General features: G+C 34.9%; 1 protein-coding gene and 1 pseudogene across 15 annotated transcripts; both read left to right on the top strand.

Moving 5' to 3' along the window:
* LOC107899102 (probable linoleate 9S-lipoxygenase 5) overlaps positions 1-1,265 on the top strand; it is a 76,974-nt pseudogene extending 75,709 nt beyond the window's left edge.
* A 2,373-nt stretch (positions 1,266-3,638) lies between these two features.
* LOC107899100 (DNA polymerase zeta catalytic subunit) lies at positions 3,639-17,110 on the top strand. 15 transcript variants are annotated; one of them, XR_005917019.1, is made up of 27 exons: positions 3,639-3,814; positions 3,950-4,032; positions 4,322-4,388; positions 4,471-4,523; positions 4,638-4,750; positions 4,870-4,912; positions 5,412-5,480; positions 6,121-6,276; positions 6,384-6,555; positions 6,639-6,730; positions 6,811-7,230; positions 7,955-9,521; positions 9,945-10,166; positions 10,258-10,308; positions 10,383-10,726; positions 10,878-11,020; positions 11,239-11,830; positions 12,072-12,218; positions 12,415-12,690; positions 12,785-12,892; positions 13,337-13,542; positions 13,758-14,061; positions 14,395-15,009; positions 15,145-15,348; positions 16,301-16,351; positions 16,438-16,705; positions 16,830-17,110. XR_005917019.1 is itself a non-coding variant. In XM_016824712.1 (25 exons), exons 1-24 carry the CDS (start codon positions 3,703-3,705, stop codon positions 15,316-15,318), a joined length of 6,129 nt encoding a protein of 2,042 aa, XP_016680201.1. In that variant the 5' UTR covers positions 3,639-3,702; the 3' UTR covers positions 15,319-15,348; positions 16,438-17,110. The 15 variants fall into 15 exon arrangements, 3 of the variants coding, with proteins under 3 accessions (XP_016680201.1, XP_040954774.1, XP_040954775.1); XR_001684575.1 differs by having other exon boundaries at positions 16,425-16,705; positions 16,838-17,110; XR_005917017.1 differs by lacking the exon at positions 16,301-16,351 and having other exon boundaries at positions 16,838-17,110.
* Positions 17,111-17,523: the final 413 nt, after the last annotated feature.

Below are 17,523 nucleotides of genomic sequence, written 5' to 3'. Positions count from 1 at the left end.
CAGTGGATTAGCACATATCGATGAGTAGAAGAACATACCTTAGATCCAAGTCGATTCAACAGTCAGTGTCGGAAATTGGAGAAAAAAGTTATTTAAATTTTGGTTCACAGATTTGTGACATCCAAAGCTATTTTATGAAAAGATTTGAACTATAGTAGAGAAGGAGAAAAAAAAGCTTTTGGCTGCAATATGATAATAAAAACTTCTGAATAGTTTAATGATTAAATTATAAATTTTTTAATTAAATGACCAAAATGAAAAATTACCCGTAATTCACCCTTAAAATAATCTCAATTACAATACTATGAATGATCATATATTCATTCAAGTCGTATTTTGTTTTTTATATTCAGAGGAATTGCAGATGGTGATATAAACTCCCTCAAAGACCTTGACAAACTAGTAATAGAAGATTATCCATATGCTGTGGATGGGTTGAAGATATGGTTTGCAATTAAAAAGTGGGTCAGTGGTTACTGTTCCTTCTATTACAAGACAGATGGAATGGTCCAAGAAGACCCTGAACTTCAAGCATGGTGGAAAGAACTTCGAGAGGTAGGTCATGGTGACAAGAAAGATGAACCCTGGTGGCCTAAAATGCAAACACGTGAAGAGCTGATAGAATCCTGCACTATTATCATATGGTTAGCCTCTGCTTTCCATGCAGCTGTCAACTTCGGACAATACGCCTACGGAGGCTACTCTCCGAACCGTCCAACAGGGAGCCGTCGGTTTATGCCTGAGAAAGGCACCCCTGAATATACTGAGCTTGCGAACAACCCAGAGAAGGCTTTCCTCAAAACAATTACTTCACAGCTAATATGCTTCCGAGTGATGGCCATGGTAGAAATTCTATCACAACAATCATCAGAAGAGGTGTATCTTGGAACACGAGAAGATAATTGGACGACAGATAAAGAACCATTGTCGTATTTCAAGGCATTTCACGACAGACTTGCTGAAATTGAAGATGAAATCACAAGCATGAACGAGGACGGGAAGTGGAAGAATCGTGTCGGTCCGGTCAAGGTGCCGTACACTTTGTTGTTTCCAACCGGTGAAGTTGGACTTCCTGGCAAGGGAATTCCGAATAGCATATCAATCTAAATAGACTAAGCTAAGTGGGATGCATCATTATACTAAATAAGTGTCGCTGGCATTACGACACATCACCGTATTGCTGCCCAAATTTGTGTTAGTCAGTGTCATGTTCTTTATGCTTCCTTGGTGTGTTTTGCACGTTTCTTTGAGATATATATGCACTCTGCTTCTACTTGTAATTTGCTTGAGTACTTCAATAATACAGTGTGTATTGCGTGGTATATATTTGTTTGAACTCATATTACATGTTTGGTTCAATGTAATGCTATGCCATTACAACTCTATTTTGAGGGCCCAGCACAAACAATTATTTGGTTCAATGAAACGTCTTATTACGGGTGTATTCCATTACGAGCTTATGTAGGGAAATTTATTTATTTTTATTTTGTCTCTTCTCCACTGAATGTCTGATTCGGTGCTTAAGAAATACATTTTACTCTCCTCACTTTCTCACCTAAAAAACACTCTCACTTAGCCGAACAGCTACTCCCTTGCTTCCTTAAGCTCCGGCCATAGCACTCCTCCCTTCATCAGCCTCCTTCAGGTAAACATTTTTATCATTCCAACATAATTCTTTTTATCATTCCTTATGCACATACATTTATAATTTTTATTAGTAATTTATTATCCCCAAAACAAAGATTTTTTTTATAAAAAATTATCGAACTTCTTTTATTAAATTAAATGGTAAATGATTATGTTAGACATAAATTATTTTAGATCAAATAATGGTTATGGTCTCTCTACTATGTTTAAATTTAGAATTTTGCATCTATACCTTAATTTGATATAATTTGGTTCCTCTATATAATGTCATCAGATAGATGAAATAGTAGATACCCTTAATAGTTCTGGTCAAAATGTTAAGTTTGATTTTTTCTTAAAAATATCCATTCCAATTTCATGCAATATATATTGTGTTCAAAAGGTGTTTTTAAGAGAAATTGACATAATAATTTTGACCGAGGATTCTAATTATTTAGACTCATTAATACTATTATAAAAGTAGATGATCAAATTAAGTCAAATTAAAATATAATAACTAAATCTCAAACGTGAGGATCGAAACTATAACTTTACCATTATATTATAATGACCAAAAAAGAGTTGTGTCATTAGTTTAGTCAAAATATTTAGCCTCCTTAATATTTTTTATAGATGATGTGAATGTTAAAACAATTTTTTAATTAGATTAGTATTTTTTAAAAAAATCAACATAAAAATTTTAATTAAAATAGTTAAGGATGTAATTAAAGACCATGTTAAATTAAATATAAAAATTAAATCTTAAATGTTATTATAATAGAGGGACCAAAACTGAAAATTTACTATTATAATTATAATGGCAAAAAGAATGAATAAAAGGTTTCCTTTAATATATAGAGTTACTATATAGATATACGAGTTAATCTTATATTTTTTAGCCACGATTTGTTTTTATCAAAAGCATCAAAGGTATTTTACTTATTTTAGAGAAGCCTATTTTAGTATATTTTTTTTAATTTTATTTTAAATTTATACTAATTATTTTTTATATTATGATAAAATAACTTTTTTCTTAAAAAGATAATAATATTAAATTTAGCCCTCAATATTATATATTTTTATCAATTTAACCCTTTTAAACTAAATTTGGCCCAATCTTAAAAAAAAGTCAAATTTAACCTTCAATCTTTCAAAAAAAAAGAAAGAAAGTCATTGTTATTTTTAACAAAGATACATACTAAAATATTAAAAATTTAAACATGGCAGTTTGCATGGCGATCCACATGTACTTCATACTAACTTTTTGACTTTTTGTTTTATTTTTATTTTTGAATTTTTTGAATATTTTATTTTTAAAAAAAATTATCTTTTAAGGTGACATACAAGACAAATAATGTCATTCCAGCGTGAAATGCATGTAGAATATCATGTAGGTTACCACACTAACATAATTAAGAAAAATATTTGACTCTTATTGAAAGGTTAATGGTCAAATTTAACTAAAAAATGAATAAGAGTCAAATTGACAAAATATATAAATATTAATGGCTAAATTTGACATTATGTGTAAATTAATCTACTACCTAGCAAAGGAGGCATTAATATTTTAGTTGAGGTTAAAATATGTTGTTAGTCTTTATACTTCTAAAAAATTTGAGATTTAATCTAAAGTTAAAAATTCAATCATCTTACTTTTTAAGTTTGAAAATCCTAGTCTAATCATTATTGTTGTTAATAATTTCTATTAAAATTAGTCAACTTAACAAGTTTATTATCCGTCAATTATATACAACATTATATGAGGGCAACTTACTTATTATGTCAAGTTGACAAATTTTGACCAAAAATACTAACAATGTTAATGATTGGGCTGAGATTTTTTAAATTAGAAAGTTGGAGGACTTAATTTTAACTTTTTAAGTACAAGGACTAAATCTTAAATTTTGTAGAAGTACAGAGACTAATAGCAGATTTTAACCTTTATTTGATTAATTACTCATCTCGTTTGTTTTCTTTATTACTGTAGTTGCGTGCTTTAAAGCGCTAAAACGAAACAATCAAAACCCCTCATTTCCTCTGAATTCCGTTTTTTCTCATAAAAAAGGAGAAATCGAAATGTTGAATTCGCAGTCAGATTCGAGCGTTTTCAGCGTTCGAATCGTGTCCATCGATCATTACATGGCACCGCCAATCCCTGGCTTCGATGTTTGCTACAGTAGCTTTCAAGGTACGATTTCCTTTACATTTTTTTTAATTGTCGACTATATCTAGAACGTTTGTTTAGCTACTGTTGTTTGTGATGAAGCTAAAATGTTTTTGAATCTTCGAGTTTATTTTAAATTCAATTGTTGAAAATTTGAAGGTGAAAAAGTTAATGAAGTTCCTGTTATTCGAATTTATGGTTCGACACCGGCTGGTCAGAAGACTTGTTTGCATATTCATAGAGTAAGATTCTTACTCTCTTTTCTTTCTTGATTATTGGCTTGGGTTTGTAGTTAGTTTAGAAAGTTGCTGTAGTTTATGAATGGCCCAGCACTCGAGCTGTTATGTGTTTTGGATTTCGAGATTGTTAAGCAAGTGGAGCTTATTAGCTTACACTGATGTGTTTGCATAGTATTATTAACTAAGCCTCTTAAGTACGAATGGAAAGAATGACTTATACTATTTGTAAACTTGACAACTATAATTACTTTCTTGTTTACGAGGGCTTGATTGTTGCATTTCTTTCTCCTAGGCTTTGCCCTATTTATATGTTCCATTGGCAGATATGTTACCTCAGAGCACTCGTATACTCCAAGAAGGTACTGAGCATGTTTGGTACACTTTGCCTTTGTCTATATGGATAGTATTTGAAATAAATTGCACTCCTTGTCTATTTTATAGCAGATGATGAATGCACACATGGTTTAGCTCTTGCCTTAGAAAAAGCCTTGAAGGTATGTTTGGTTAAATTCATGGATTTATTATTGTTGATTTGTGCATTTGGTCTCTTTTTCCTTGTCACTGATGCAGCAGTTATGGTGTGAATTTGTTTTGAACTGAACTTGCAGCTTAAAGGTGGTGCTGGTTCGAAACGGCAGCATGTCCATGGCTGCAGCCTTGTACGAGCAAAGAAATTTTATGGTTATCATTCATCTGAGGAGCTATTTGTGAAGATTCACCTGTATCCATATTTTATATTATCTGATAGTTGTTTTTTCTTTTCCGTGTTTCTTTTGAAACAAAGAACTTTTTGCATTCATAAATTAGACTAAGATATTGAGGACCTTGACATGATCCAAGCTACTATCCACATGATGTCTCTCGTGCTGCCAATCTTCTTTTGGTAGGGACTTGTTAATGCTATTCAACATTTTGCTATCACTATCATTCATCGATTTTGATATTTGCTTTCATTCATTGTTTCATGCGTTGGACTTTTTCCGTTCTCATTGTAACCATCTTGTTTTCATTTGGACTCTTGATTATATGCTTATGCCAGTTTTTACCTTCTGATCTCAAATCAGCACTGACTTGTAGATAATCTTAGTCATAAGAAGTGGTATATTATGTTTAGCATGCCTATTAATTAGAACATTCGGCATGTCAATTGACGTTTCTTTATTTCAATGACGTTTCTTTATTTCAATTATTCATTTTTTTCTTTGTTTAGATATTCTAAAAGTATAATTTCAAATTGTTCCCTGAGTTGCATGGCAATTAGAAATACATATATGACATTTGATTGTCACTTTCTGCTTATGCTATTACATTGTAGACTCAGATTCAGTTTGATCTAGAATTTTACGTAACGAACTCATAGGTTATTGCTTATGCTTTTTCAGGCAGGTGCCGTGCTGGATAAAATCTTACAGCCTCATGAATCGCACATTCCATTTATTCTCCAGTTTCTTGTAAGTGCATATAGTTTTCTTTTGTGTGAATCTTAGTATTGCATTTAATCACTAATTACTATTGCTCTGTGTGTGTGTGTTGTGAACTTTCCTTTTGTTTGTCTGACACTAATATTCCACAAATTTGAGTGACAAACAGTTCTTTGTAATAGTGGATTTGTTAAAATACCAGCAGTAGTTAAATGGTTTTATACTATTGCTTCACATATTTAGGCTTGCACATGTTACAGCAGAAATATGTATTAGAATTGTTATATTGGGAGGCTGTAGGTATTTACTGTCTATTTTATTTTTCTTTTGCAAATTGACTATATCTGTCTACCGTACTTCACCACATGCTTAATTGTGGGCCTGTGTTGTATTTTCTGTTGTCAAATGGTTAATGTAATTTTTTTAATAGCCGGTAACTTAAATATGGTTTTCTAATTCTCGTCATTGGCTACTCAGAATGCAGCCATTGAGCTGAATGGTTGTGAAAATTTTATGGTGGCACTTCTATTCATCTTGAAAGTAATCTTATTATTTCTTTAAATGCTTCATGCAAACCATTCTCCTTGGAATATTCGATCACACTACTTCCTCAATCCTTCTCTTCTTTTTTATGGCATTTTCAATATCTCATCTCTTCTCTTCCTTTTAGGTGGATTACAACTTGTATGGGATGGGTCATCTTCATTTATCAGGGATGAAGTTTCGTAATCCCATACCTGATCTTTTCCATCCAAGAAAATTTAATTGCTATGGTCAACATGAGCAGAAGGTGGATGACTTGATATCGGGTTCTGGTGGTTTCCAGGTCACTTCTGTCTTTCCTTCCCCCTTGTTGTCTGATGCTTCATAAACCCTTGAATTTCCTTTCCTGTGTAAAATCTGATTCGCTTTTATGATATGAATTGCAATTAGGCAGATTCAAGTTCTGATGTGCGTGTAAGTTCTCCAATTTGGATATCTTCCACTATTCCAAGTGAATGGATGTGGCATGTTCCAAATGAACTTGATGAATCTTCAGTCCAAGACATTTGCAATGTTAAACGTCAAAGTTTATGTGAACTTGAGGGAGATACTACTATAGATGGTTTGTATGCCTTTTCCTTGCAATGCTTGCAACGTATAATCTTCATTTCCTATCTAAAATTTTTCACTACTTTTACTTTTCAGACATTCTTAACCACCAATTCAAAATATATACATCTCTATCACAGACCTCTACCGATGTGAAAATGGTTCAGTCACTTATTCCGATTTGGGAGGTTTGAACTCTTCCCACCTGTAAGCTGTTCTACGTGTGAATATTCTGCTCCTTCGTTAAACTTTACAATTGGTCTTATAGGAGGAGTATAAAAGGACAAGGATGCATGAGAGAGTTCTACTATCTGACCCTGACAAGCCACTTCCTGAAGATGTTCTAAAAGCTCTCTCACTTGGTCTTGGATTTGACAACAAACTAATGGAATTGTGCAGCAAAGTTGAAATTTTGCCTTGCAGTGACTTGGGATTTGAACACTCAGTCCTGCCTTCAGCTGATGATGGAAATTTGGTTGGACATACACATATCAATTCAGAGCATAATGTTCCACAAGCTCGGAGTTGTTCAAAAGAACAAAACCAGCTAGGATCTCTCCCTCAACACTGTAAGCCATGTGAAAAGGGGATGAATACTGCAGTATCTGAAGACAAAGATGTATCTCCTGTACTACTGTCTGTTGGTGAAATTCATTCATCGGAAACGCTACGGCCCTCTAACTCAAAGGTAGTTCTTGTATAATTTGTGTTTGTCTTCCTGAATGCTAGTGTTTCTTTACTCTTCATTAGCTCTCATTTCTTGACCATTTATATTTGCATGCATTTATAAGTATTGGAGATGTATATTTGGGCCATTAGCTACTGAATTTCTTTTGGGTAATAGAAGCAGCCATTTGACTGCTTCGTTGGCCCTCCTAATTTCTCCTTGTCTCTCCATAGAGGCATCAGGTACATGTTTTGGGTCTTTTGGTGATATAATTTTTATTTTTCGAACAGTTAAAGTTCAATGCATGATAATTTTTAGTGGTTGGTAGAAGTTTATACCTTATCTGGAAAGGTGTTGCATGGTGCTTTTGAATTCATTTTTCATCTTTCCTTCGATTGAATAGCTTAATGGAACACTCCTACTAACTCTTAGATGAGGCATTTATAAGTTTCTTCCCAAGTAAATTCCTTTTAGGTTTTTAAGTTACCATATAATCTGCAATGGAATACCATAGCCAGGTATTTACTAGGCAAGCATCTTTTTCATACTGGGGTTAGTTCTACTAGCATTTTAATGCCAGTAAGGTTAATATTCTTTGTCTGGTTCTCATTTCTGGATTCATAGTTGTGAATTGTGGATGAATAAACTTTAGTGGATTCATAGAGCATTATGGTTAGCCGTATTGAAGTTATTTGAAACTGCTTACTTGGGCTTCACTTTCTTCTACTTGTCCTATCATTTACAGGCTACAGATACAGAAGCTTTGGGGCTTTTGAGGTGGCTTGCCACTTCTCATGCTGCTGAAGATATAAACTCAGATGATGAGCTTGTTCGTGAGTCTATTCTGACTCCTTTGTTACCTGCAACAACCATTGATAAGGTGCTAGAGAAAGCCAGTATAGATTATGAGAGTGAATCACAGAAGGAATGTCAGGATATTCTTGATTCAGTTGAGGATTTAATCGACTTTGAGGGTCTGAAGGATAGTACTTACAATTCTTTTGATCAAACCCAAGTCTCATCAGGCAAAACTATTCCCCAAATAGATGGTTCCAGTGATGATCTACCTTTATCACCTTCTGCAGGATCAGTTACAAATTTATCAAAAAGTCACATAAAAACTGGATATAAGAAGTCTTCACAGGATAGTGATAAAACATTAAGTATCAAACGCAAAAGGAAAAAATCTTTATGGGGCTCTTTACCTCTTTCCGTGACAGAAAAGGGGAAGGATAACTTGGATAGTGTTGGTTTCAACATTACTGAAGCATGTGCAGATGAAATTAAAGAACATTTAGGCACAAGTTTCCCAGCTGAAAATAATTTGTGGAAAACTTCAAATCCTTTAAATGTAAATATAGATGCCAACGACTGCAATAAAACAGAAGCAAGCACATTAGTTGAATGCTCTGTACGGGATTTGATGAGAAAAAAGCGAAGCCGCCACATTGAGTCTGCTAATTGTGGATTTGTTAGGAGTAAAAGTGTTCATCTGAAGGGGGAAAAGGAAACACCTAATTTCTTTTGCCCAAAACAATTAGATTTTCATGAGTTACATGATGAGCTTGACAAGAAGGCCCCTGGTTCTCTGAACCATAGGCCATCAATTACCAATGTACAAGAAGAACTTCACGAGGCTGTTGGCTTCAAACCTACCCATTCTGATCCGACAGATTGTATTCTACCCTGGATTTCTGGCTTTTATAATCCACCACAGGCTAACACAGGCAATCCTGAACAAATGGGTAAGACGTCAACAGTGAAGCTTTACCCGGAGAAACATGACTCAGCAATTTCTATTAGCCCTTGTGAAACTTGTAACAGTAAAAAGTTTGACTTTCTAGCAGCTTCTGTAGAACCCGTAACTCCTGATGCAGACACTTTACAATCCCATAAGGAGATAGTTTCTCCTGATGAGAGAATGCAGCAAACAGGGACTAGTGGCTCTTGGTGTTTGTCAGCGTCTTCATGTAAGCATGAAGTGCTTGGAATGGATGGTTACATTCTCAAAGATTACAACGCGAGTGGAACTTCCTTATCTACTGACAAACTTGTGCTCATGGATGCAATGACTGACAAAAAAGATTTGCAGAATGAAGATTGTGGTGTTGGTCCTGGTGGACAACATGGTCCCCATACTGGCTTGGCTGTTGACAATGAGGAAAAGCCTGTGGAGTTAGTTGGCATGACCTTCTGCAAGAGACCCCCTGCAGCAGATTGGAATGAAGGAACTACTGAAAATGTTTCACATACACATACTACCAGATATTGGTCTCCGGTTTTTATTGAGGGGAATTATCAAGTAGCATCAGGTGAATTTTGTATTTCTCTAAAATCTTGTACTGTAACATTTCATTGCATTTTATCTTTGGTTAAAACCACTTCTCCTTAACATAAGCAATTATGTATCTTGTTACCATGTATCAGGAACATTCCTCCCCCTCTGTCTAAAAAACAGAAAGAAAAGAAAGGGAAGTGTGTTTTGTCTGTAAAGAAATTGAAAAACAGGTTGCTTTTGTCACGTGGTTATGGTTTATTGTTAAAAATTTGTCAATATGTCACTGGCTGGGCAGCTTGTATTGGTCAGAGTAAAGTGTATAATACTCTTGGCAATTTGCTTTCATCTGTGCATTTTTTTAAAAGAATTATATCTAAGGCCCTTAGAAAAAGCTATAGTTATGATGATTGCTTGCATTTATTGTTGACCAATTTGTGTATTTTATTCTTTTCAAAAGGGAGAGCTTTGGATGAGATTCTCCCTTTTTTTTCAGGGGACAGAGAAGAGGCGGAAAGTCAAAACAACTTCATTGAAAATAAGAACTCTAAATTTCAAGAAGCTGCCTTGGGCGTCCCTACTCACTATCAAAATGATGGGTCTTTCTTGTACCTGTTAACACCTGTATTTTCACCCCCTTCTGCAGATTCTGTGTATGGATGGCTGTCATGTGTTGACAAAGGTATTGGCCAGATTTGTTTATAGTGCTGCCTCTTTATTTCCTACACTTTTTTTTAATTTCTTATCCATAATTTTTTTTTCTTTATTTCTAGGAGCTTCTAAACAGAGAAATGCACTATCAGCAGAGTCTCCATCTTTAACAGGTAGAGTTAATGACTTTTCTTCTGTAGAAAGAAAAATCGGATAAACCATATTAATAAGTTAGAACATTTTGCAGGCTCTTCTGAGTGTCTGATTGCCCTAGAAAACTCTTCGCCTGTTAACTGTAATGAGGATTTGATTGAAACCACTTCTAAATATCACACGGGACCAATCTGGGAACAAGGGCATCCAGAGAAGAATGTGGTCCTTGGTTCAGAAGTGAAGCCTTGCTGTGATGAATCAACATGTCCAAGTGAGGGAAAAGTTACGAAAGTTAATTCATGCAGTGATGGCTCACAAGATCTGTCTCAGATTTCAGGTCCAGATGGAAAATCCATGCCCACTCCGCTAAGCAAAATTGGATTTCGAGATCCTGCAAGTGTCGGTGCTGGGCAGCAGCTTACGGTGTTAAGCTTGGAGGTATCAGTCATGAAAATTTTTGTTGTTGCATTATTTCTTGTTGTTGCTTGAAAATTTCATATCCTTACTGAAATAAAATAACTGATTATGATTTCTTGGTTTGAAAAAGTTCTGAGGTTGATCTCTGTACGACTGCAATGCTTTCTGGCAGGTTCAGTCAGAATCCAGAGGAGATCTACGACCTGATCCTCGATTTGATGCCATTAATGTCATAGCTCTTGCAATTCAGAATGACAATGATTATGTGACTGAAGTTTATGTGCTTTTGTATAGTAACACTGGATTCTGTCAGAGGTGTGCTAGCTTGTGATGCACTTTGATTTGTTTATTCTGCATCCTTTGGTGTTCTATAGTTTGTTTCTGCATGTCATTCTCATCTTTTAGTTTTATTTAATTTCTACTTTCTATTGATGGCAACATCAATTTCACCAAAAACTTCTTGTGCTATTTTGTTCATGTAACAAGTGTACATCCTTTTTAACTTTTCATAAATCATCTTGATATTATTGCAGGAGTCTTGATGGAATATCTGGGTTTAAAGTGTTTGTTTTTGATGAGGAGAAGCACTTATTTGGACAGTTTATGAAGGTTTTATGTTCTCTTGATCCTGATATTTTAATGGGTTGGGATGTACAAGGTAGTTCTCTTGGTTTTCTAGCTGAAAGAGCTTCATATCTTGGCATAGGATTGCTTAATAAAATATCTAGGACACCATCTGAAACCAAGATAAAAGCTGAAGAAACTAACATATCTGAAGAGGGTTTAGAAGATGAATTGTTGCTTAAGCCATTGGTTGCTGATAATATTGTGACTGAAGATGCAATAATAGAGGATGAATGGGGCCGAACTCATGCAAGTGGTGTCCATGTTGGTGGCAGAATTGTCCTCAATGTCTGGCGGTTAATGCGTAGTGAAGTTAAACTTAATATGTATACAGTTGAAGCTGTAGCCGAATCTGTTTTGGGGCTAAAAATTCCATCAATTCCTTATAAAGTATTGACAAAATGGTTTTCAAGTGGTCCTGCACAGGCAAGGTACAGATGTGTCGAATATGTTGTTGAAAGGGCAAAGTTGAATTTAGAGATGATGAATCAACTTGATATGGTATGATAATGAACACTTTTCTTCAATTCTACATGCAGAATGCCAGTTGGGACAAATTTTATTGTCTCCTTGGACTATTAGCATTTTCTTTGTCCAAAAATGTCTTATTCTTTTGATTGCTCTCATTTGTCCTTATTGGCCTGCTGTGCATGTTGTCTACAGTGAATCTATGAAGATAAGTCAATCTCCCGGGTTTTACAGTTCATCCTGTTTTACATTGTGATCATATTGGCATTTACAGATAAATCGAACATCAGAACTTGCTCGTGTTTTTGGCATCGATTTCTTTTCTGTTCTTTCTCGAGGTTCTCAGTTTCGTGTTGAATCCATGTTTCTGAGGTTGGCACATACGCAGAATTATCTTGCTGTTTCTCCTGGAAATCAGCAGGTTATTGCTTATCATTTTTCCTTCCTCCTTTCCAGTTGCTAATGATTTTCATCCTTGCTTCATCTTGGGTGACTTTTAGACCATGATATACACTGCTTGTGCTGCTTCATCTTTCTCTTTGTAATCATCTTGTACTGTGCATTTTGCACTAGCGAAGGTTGAGATCGAATATTGATTCAGTTTTTCTCTTATACAGGTTGCTTGTCAACCTGCGATGGAGTGTTTGCCTCTTGTGATGGAACCTGAATCCGGCTTCTATGCAGATCCAGTTGTTGTGTTGGACTTTCAGTCTCTTTATCCATCGATGATAATTGCTTACAATCTTTGCTTTTGTACATGCCTTGGAAAAATTGCAAATTCTGAAGTAAATACTCTTGGGGTTAGTTCATATGCACCAGATCCAACTGTTTTGCGGGATTTAAAAGACCAACTGCTGCTTACACCAAATGGTGTTATGTATGTGCCTTCAAAGGTAATTATCATTTCTATAGTATAAATTCCTTTTATTTTCTGAAGATAAAGAGGATGCTGCATATCCAGTTATGCCCACTTTTGTTGTTCTATAGGTACGCAAAGGAGTTCTTCCTCGCTTACTGGAGGAAATATTGTCAACCAGAATAATGGTGAAACAAGCAATGAAGAATTTGACTCCTTCACAGAAAGTTCTTCAGAGGGTATTTTTGTTCCTAATAATTTTGTTTCATCATATTTTTCTTTAAAATAGAATCAGAATAATTACATTACTCATATTCTGGGAGTTCAAGCTGCCAATTATCTGATGCAGTGTCTTGCTTAGCTCAGATCATTCCTTATCCTTTTTCACCTTCTTTTCTCTCCACCAAATATTCTTGACCCTCCTAGAAGTTCAATAACTTTTTTCTGAGTTAATCCAATAGAAACAGTTCTTGATATGTATTTTATTTTGTTTGTTTGGTTATTTAACCATGTACACCATTTTATAACTGTTTCGATTTTATGTGTATATACTTGAACTAATGTGAAATAACCTATAGTTTGTTTGGATAAATTAACATTTGACGTGCTTTGTTCTTATTTTGATGCTTTATCTAGGCCCATTTATAAATATGATAGGTTGCTTTCCTTTATGTTCTTTCCAGATATTCAATGCAAGACAGCTTGCTTTGAAGCTGATAGCAAATGTAACATATGGTTATACTGCTGCTGGATTTAGTGGTCGCATGCCTTGTGCGGAGCTAGCAGACAGTATTGTTCAATGTGGTCGTGGCACACTTGAAAAAGCTATTTCCTACGTAAATGCACATGAGAAATGGAAGGCTAATGTCATATATGGTGACACTGACAGGTATGTAGTCAAACCTTGTTACTGCAGTGGGTTGAAATGCAAGTCAAAAAGGTTTTGTGATGCATGTTGTTTTACAAGTGATATACAATAAATGATTTGAGTAGGTTCATAATCTTTTTAATATCTTTTATTGTGCATGGTAAATATAATACTAGATTTTTAATTCCATCATGCATTTAGGGAAGGGTTAGACTAAAGAACTTAATCTATTGCAGCATGTTTGTCCTCCTCAAGGGGCGCACTGTCGAGGAATCATTCAAAATAGGGCGCGAGATTGCAACTGCAATAACTGCAATGAACCCATATCCAGTTACACTGAAAATGGAGAAAGTCTATCACCCATGTTTTCTCCTTACTAAGAAGCGCTATGTTGGCTATAGTTATGAGAGCCCCGGCCAAGTCAAACCTATTTTTGATGCTAAAGGCATTGAGACAGTTCGCAGAGATACTTGTGGTGCTGTTGCGAAGACATTGGAACAGTCATTGAAACTCTTCTTTGAGCATCAAGATATATCAAAGGTATCTAAGTTTTATTATTTATATATTATGCTTTACTTCTAAGCTGATAATCCACATGAAAATGATTGGCCTTAATTATTTAACAAGTTGGTTTAATGAAGAACTATCAAGCTAGCAACCAGGCTTTAAGTTAAGTGCCAGTCTGGTTATTGTGGAGCCAGAGCCTCTTGATATACCTGATAAATTGTAATTTATGGAAAGTAAGCCCCCCAGTTTCGAAATTACCATGAAGCTATGCCTCATCACTGTGAATGCCATATGATAGTTTGCCTTAAGAGATGGAAAATTCTTTTATCATAGATAATGAAATTTACATTTTGCTGTTTTGTGTAGGTTAGAGCATATTTGCATCGTCAATGGACAAGGATTTTGTCGGGTAGGGTTTCGCTTCAGGATTTTGTTTTTGCAAAAGAAGTTCGCTTGGGAACCTATAGTACAAAAGTAAGTTCTCTACCACCAGCAGCAATTGTGGCAGCTAAAGCAATGAGAGCAGATCCCAGAGCAGAACCACGATATGCAGAGCGAGTACCCTATGTTGTTATCCATGGGGAGCCTGGGGCTCGCCTGGTTGACATGGTGGTTGATCCATTGGAAATTTTGGCTATTAACTCCCCATACAGATTAAATGATTTGTATTACATCAACAAACAGATAATCCCAGCATTGCAGAGAGTTTTTGGGCTTGTTGGTGGTGACTTGAACCGATGGTTCTCAGAAATGCCCCGCCCTGCCAGGGAAGCTTTTGGTAAATGTGGCGTACATGCTCTAAATCCACAGCGAACAAGAATTGATTACTATTATCTTTCAAAACATTGTATACTCTGCGGTGAATTGGTTCAAGCATCAACCCATCTGTGTAGTAAATGTTCTGAAAACAAAACTGCAGTTGTAGCTGCTATAACTGGGAGGACATCGAAACTAGAGAGAGAAATGCAGCACCTTGTTGCTGTGAGTAACATGTTTCCCTTTCTAATCTCATATCATTTACCCGATTTTCTGTTTGTTTAAACTTCCCATATTGAATGTCATAATATTGATGCTTGCAATTGCATTGCTTTACCATGGTTATTGATTCTCGGGCAGATATGCCGACACTGTGGAGGAGGGGACTGGCTTGTGGAGAGTGGGGTAAAGTGCAATTCACTAGCATGCTCGGTTTTCTATGAGAGGCGTAAAGTTCAGAAGGAACTTCAAGGTCTGTCTGCCGTTGCCACTGATAAAGGTTTCTATCCCAAGTGTATGGTGGAGTGGTTTTAAACTCAGTTCTTCTCACATGAACTCAATAAGGTCAGGGTTCTCTCTAACACGTTCTCAGGTTTCATATAGCTGACTCTTTTGCATTTACACGGTAGTAAAATTGTAATTATTGTATATTTTCTGATGTAAAACTGTAAAGTAAAATTAACATTCAGTAGCACTCTGCCTGGTTGGTTTTGTTGTTTATTTCCTCATGAATTGATGTAAAAATGATAGTGATAGAGAAAAGAAAAGTTCCTCAGCCTGGAAGTTATTGCCTTAGTGTCTCTATATGTGTAGCAGTGATTATTCATCTCATAAAGCTCGAGTAACATTAATCGAACCAATATTTTGCAATGAAGCTCCGAACATGTGCCTCATATCACTTGTTTTCCTTTTAATTTTAATTATAAAATATATTTATTTAATATTACAAAAGACTTCAAATATATTTTTATATGAAATTTTTAAATTTTGAGAGAGACCAAAACAATATTTTACTAAGTAATGATATAGTATAATAAAAGAATTTTAAACCGCCTTGGTTTCTAAAGGTACTTCATCTTTTATCCTTACTTTATACTCTACACCTTTTTCAAATAGAATTAGGAAACCTATTTTAACTCTACCCCATTCTTATATATATATATATATAGGAGCTACGGTATTCTTAATATTCTAATCGATATTTCATGTTAAGGAAAAAAAAGTTGGAGATAAAAATAGGTAGGATGAAGGTTCTTATGGTATGGTGCATTTGGTGAAGACTATAGTTTCTAAAAATAGCTAGGATGAAGGTACTTATGGTGTGGTGCATTTGATGATTGTCCTCATATTATCTAGTGCTACGATGATTTTATGAGCGTTGAACGAGAACAAAAAAATGTTTACAATATGTTTCTTGAATATGCTTCAAGAGGTAGTTTAGTAGACTTGATGAACAAGATTGGTAGTAAAATACTAAAAATAGATGCTAATACTATACCCCGGATGATACTTGAAGGGTTTTTGTACATTCATCGGAAAGTGTTCATTCATTATGATCTAAAACCAGGTAATCTTCTGTTTTTTCTCTTCAGCATGATATTTTGGTTTAATTACCCTAAAAATTGCCAATTTCGGGTTAGTTAAACAATACAGGACAAAAGATACAAAGTTTGGGTGTAGAGGTATAAGATATTACATATACCCTGAATCAATTGTGGGGGAAGTTACCAGTGCATGGATGTATGGTCTTTTAAGTTGCATCGTGGTTCAAATGATTACGGGAAGACTGCCATGAGCCATTCATGATACAGAGGGTTTAAGAGAAACTGTAGAAGGGAGAATCACCAACCATCCCGAAAGACATGTCAGTGTTGAGGAAGAATTTCTTAAGGGAATGCTTTGTTATAGATTCAAGCCAAAGGTATCTTCTCCCACATCCCTATCTTTTATCATATTTTCAAGAGGAAAAAGTGTTTCAGCCTCGTCTTCCACCTGGTTTCATCATGTCTAACACAGTCTCATCTGAAACGAGAAATTTTTTGGAGGAATTAAGGTTAAGGAAGATGATGAGTTGCTGTCTGCAACAAAAGCAAAGCAGAGCTACAGGGTACTTGTGTACGTCCAGTGCAACTTCGGTTAAAATGTGTACTTGATCCAAAACTTGGTTTAGTTAGTTAGTTTGTCTGTTTACTGGTTTTTATTGAACTTAAGGTTGTCTTTAATCTCAAAAGAGTTTGTCTTGCTATCATGTGTTCTGCAACATTCTTCTTACCCTGTACCATGAATTATATTGCTAATAAATTTAGCCTAGTAGTTATTCGTGTTACTCCCTTTCGTTTCTGTTTTTTCTTGTATTCTAGTTTTCCTTCTGGGATTAGAAGACCAATGTTTTTAAATTTGGATCGGTGTTTGAGCCAAATAGACGATTGATTCAATTATTTTGATCGATCTAATTGATTTAATTAAATAAATTATTAAAATTTATAAAAAAAATTAAAAATAGAGAAAAACAGCTCAACCGTCGGTTTAACCAATTTCTTAGCACTATTCCAAGTTATTTATAGATCAGCCGATCTAACCCCTCCCTTCAGAGTGGTATCCTAACCAAAATTTGATCCAACCAATTCAATCTAAACAACATTGTAAAAAACTGACAATTTATTTTAATTTTTTTCATATTTTATATACTTATCGAAACATTTATAATATCTTATTTTATAAATTTTATTGATGCATCGA

This window comes from Gossypium hirsutum, chromosome D08 (genome assembly GCF_007990345.1).
Source record: "Gossypium hirsutum isolate 1008001.06 chromosome D08, Gossypium_hirsutum_v2.1, whole genome shotgun sequence".
Classification (NCBI taxonomy): Eukaryota; Viridiplantae; Streptophyta; class Magnoliopsida; order Malvales; family Malvaceae; genus Gossypium; species Gossypium hirsutum.
The sequence above is the reverse complement of the archived record's forward strand: the minus strand, read 5'-3'. Positions and strand labels throughout refer to the sequence as shown.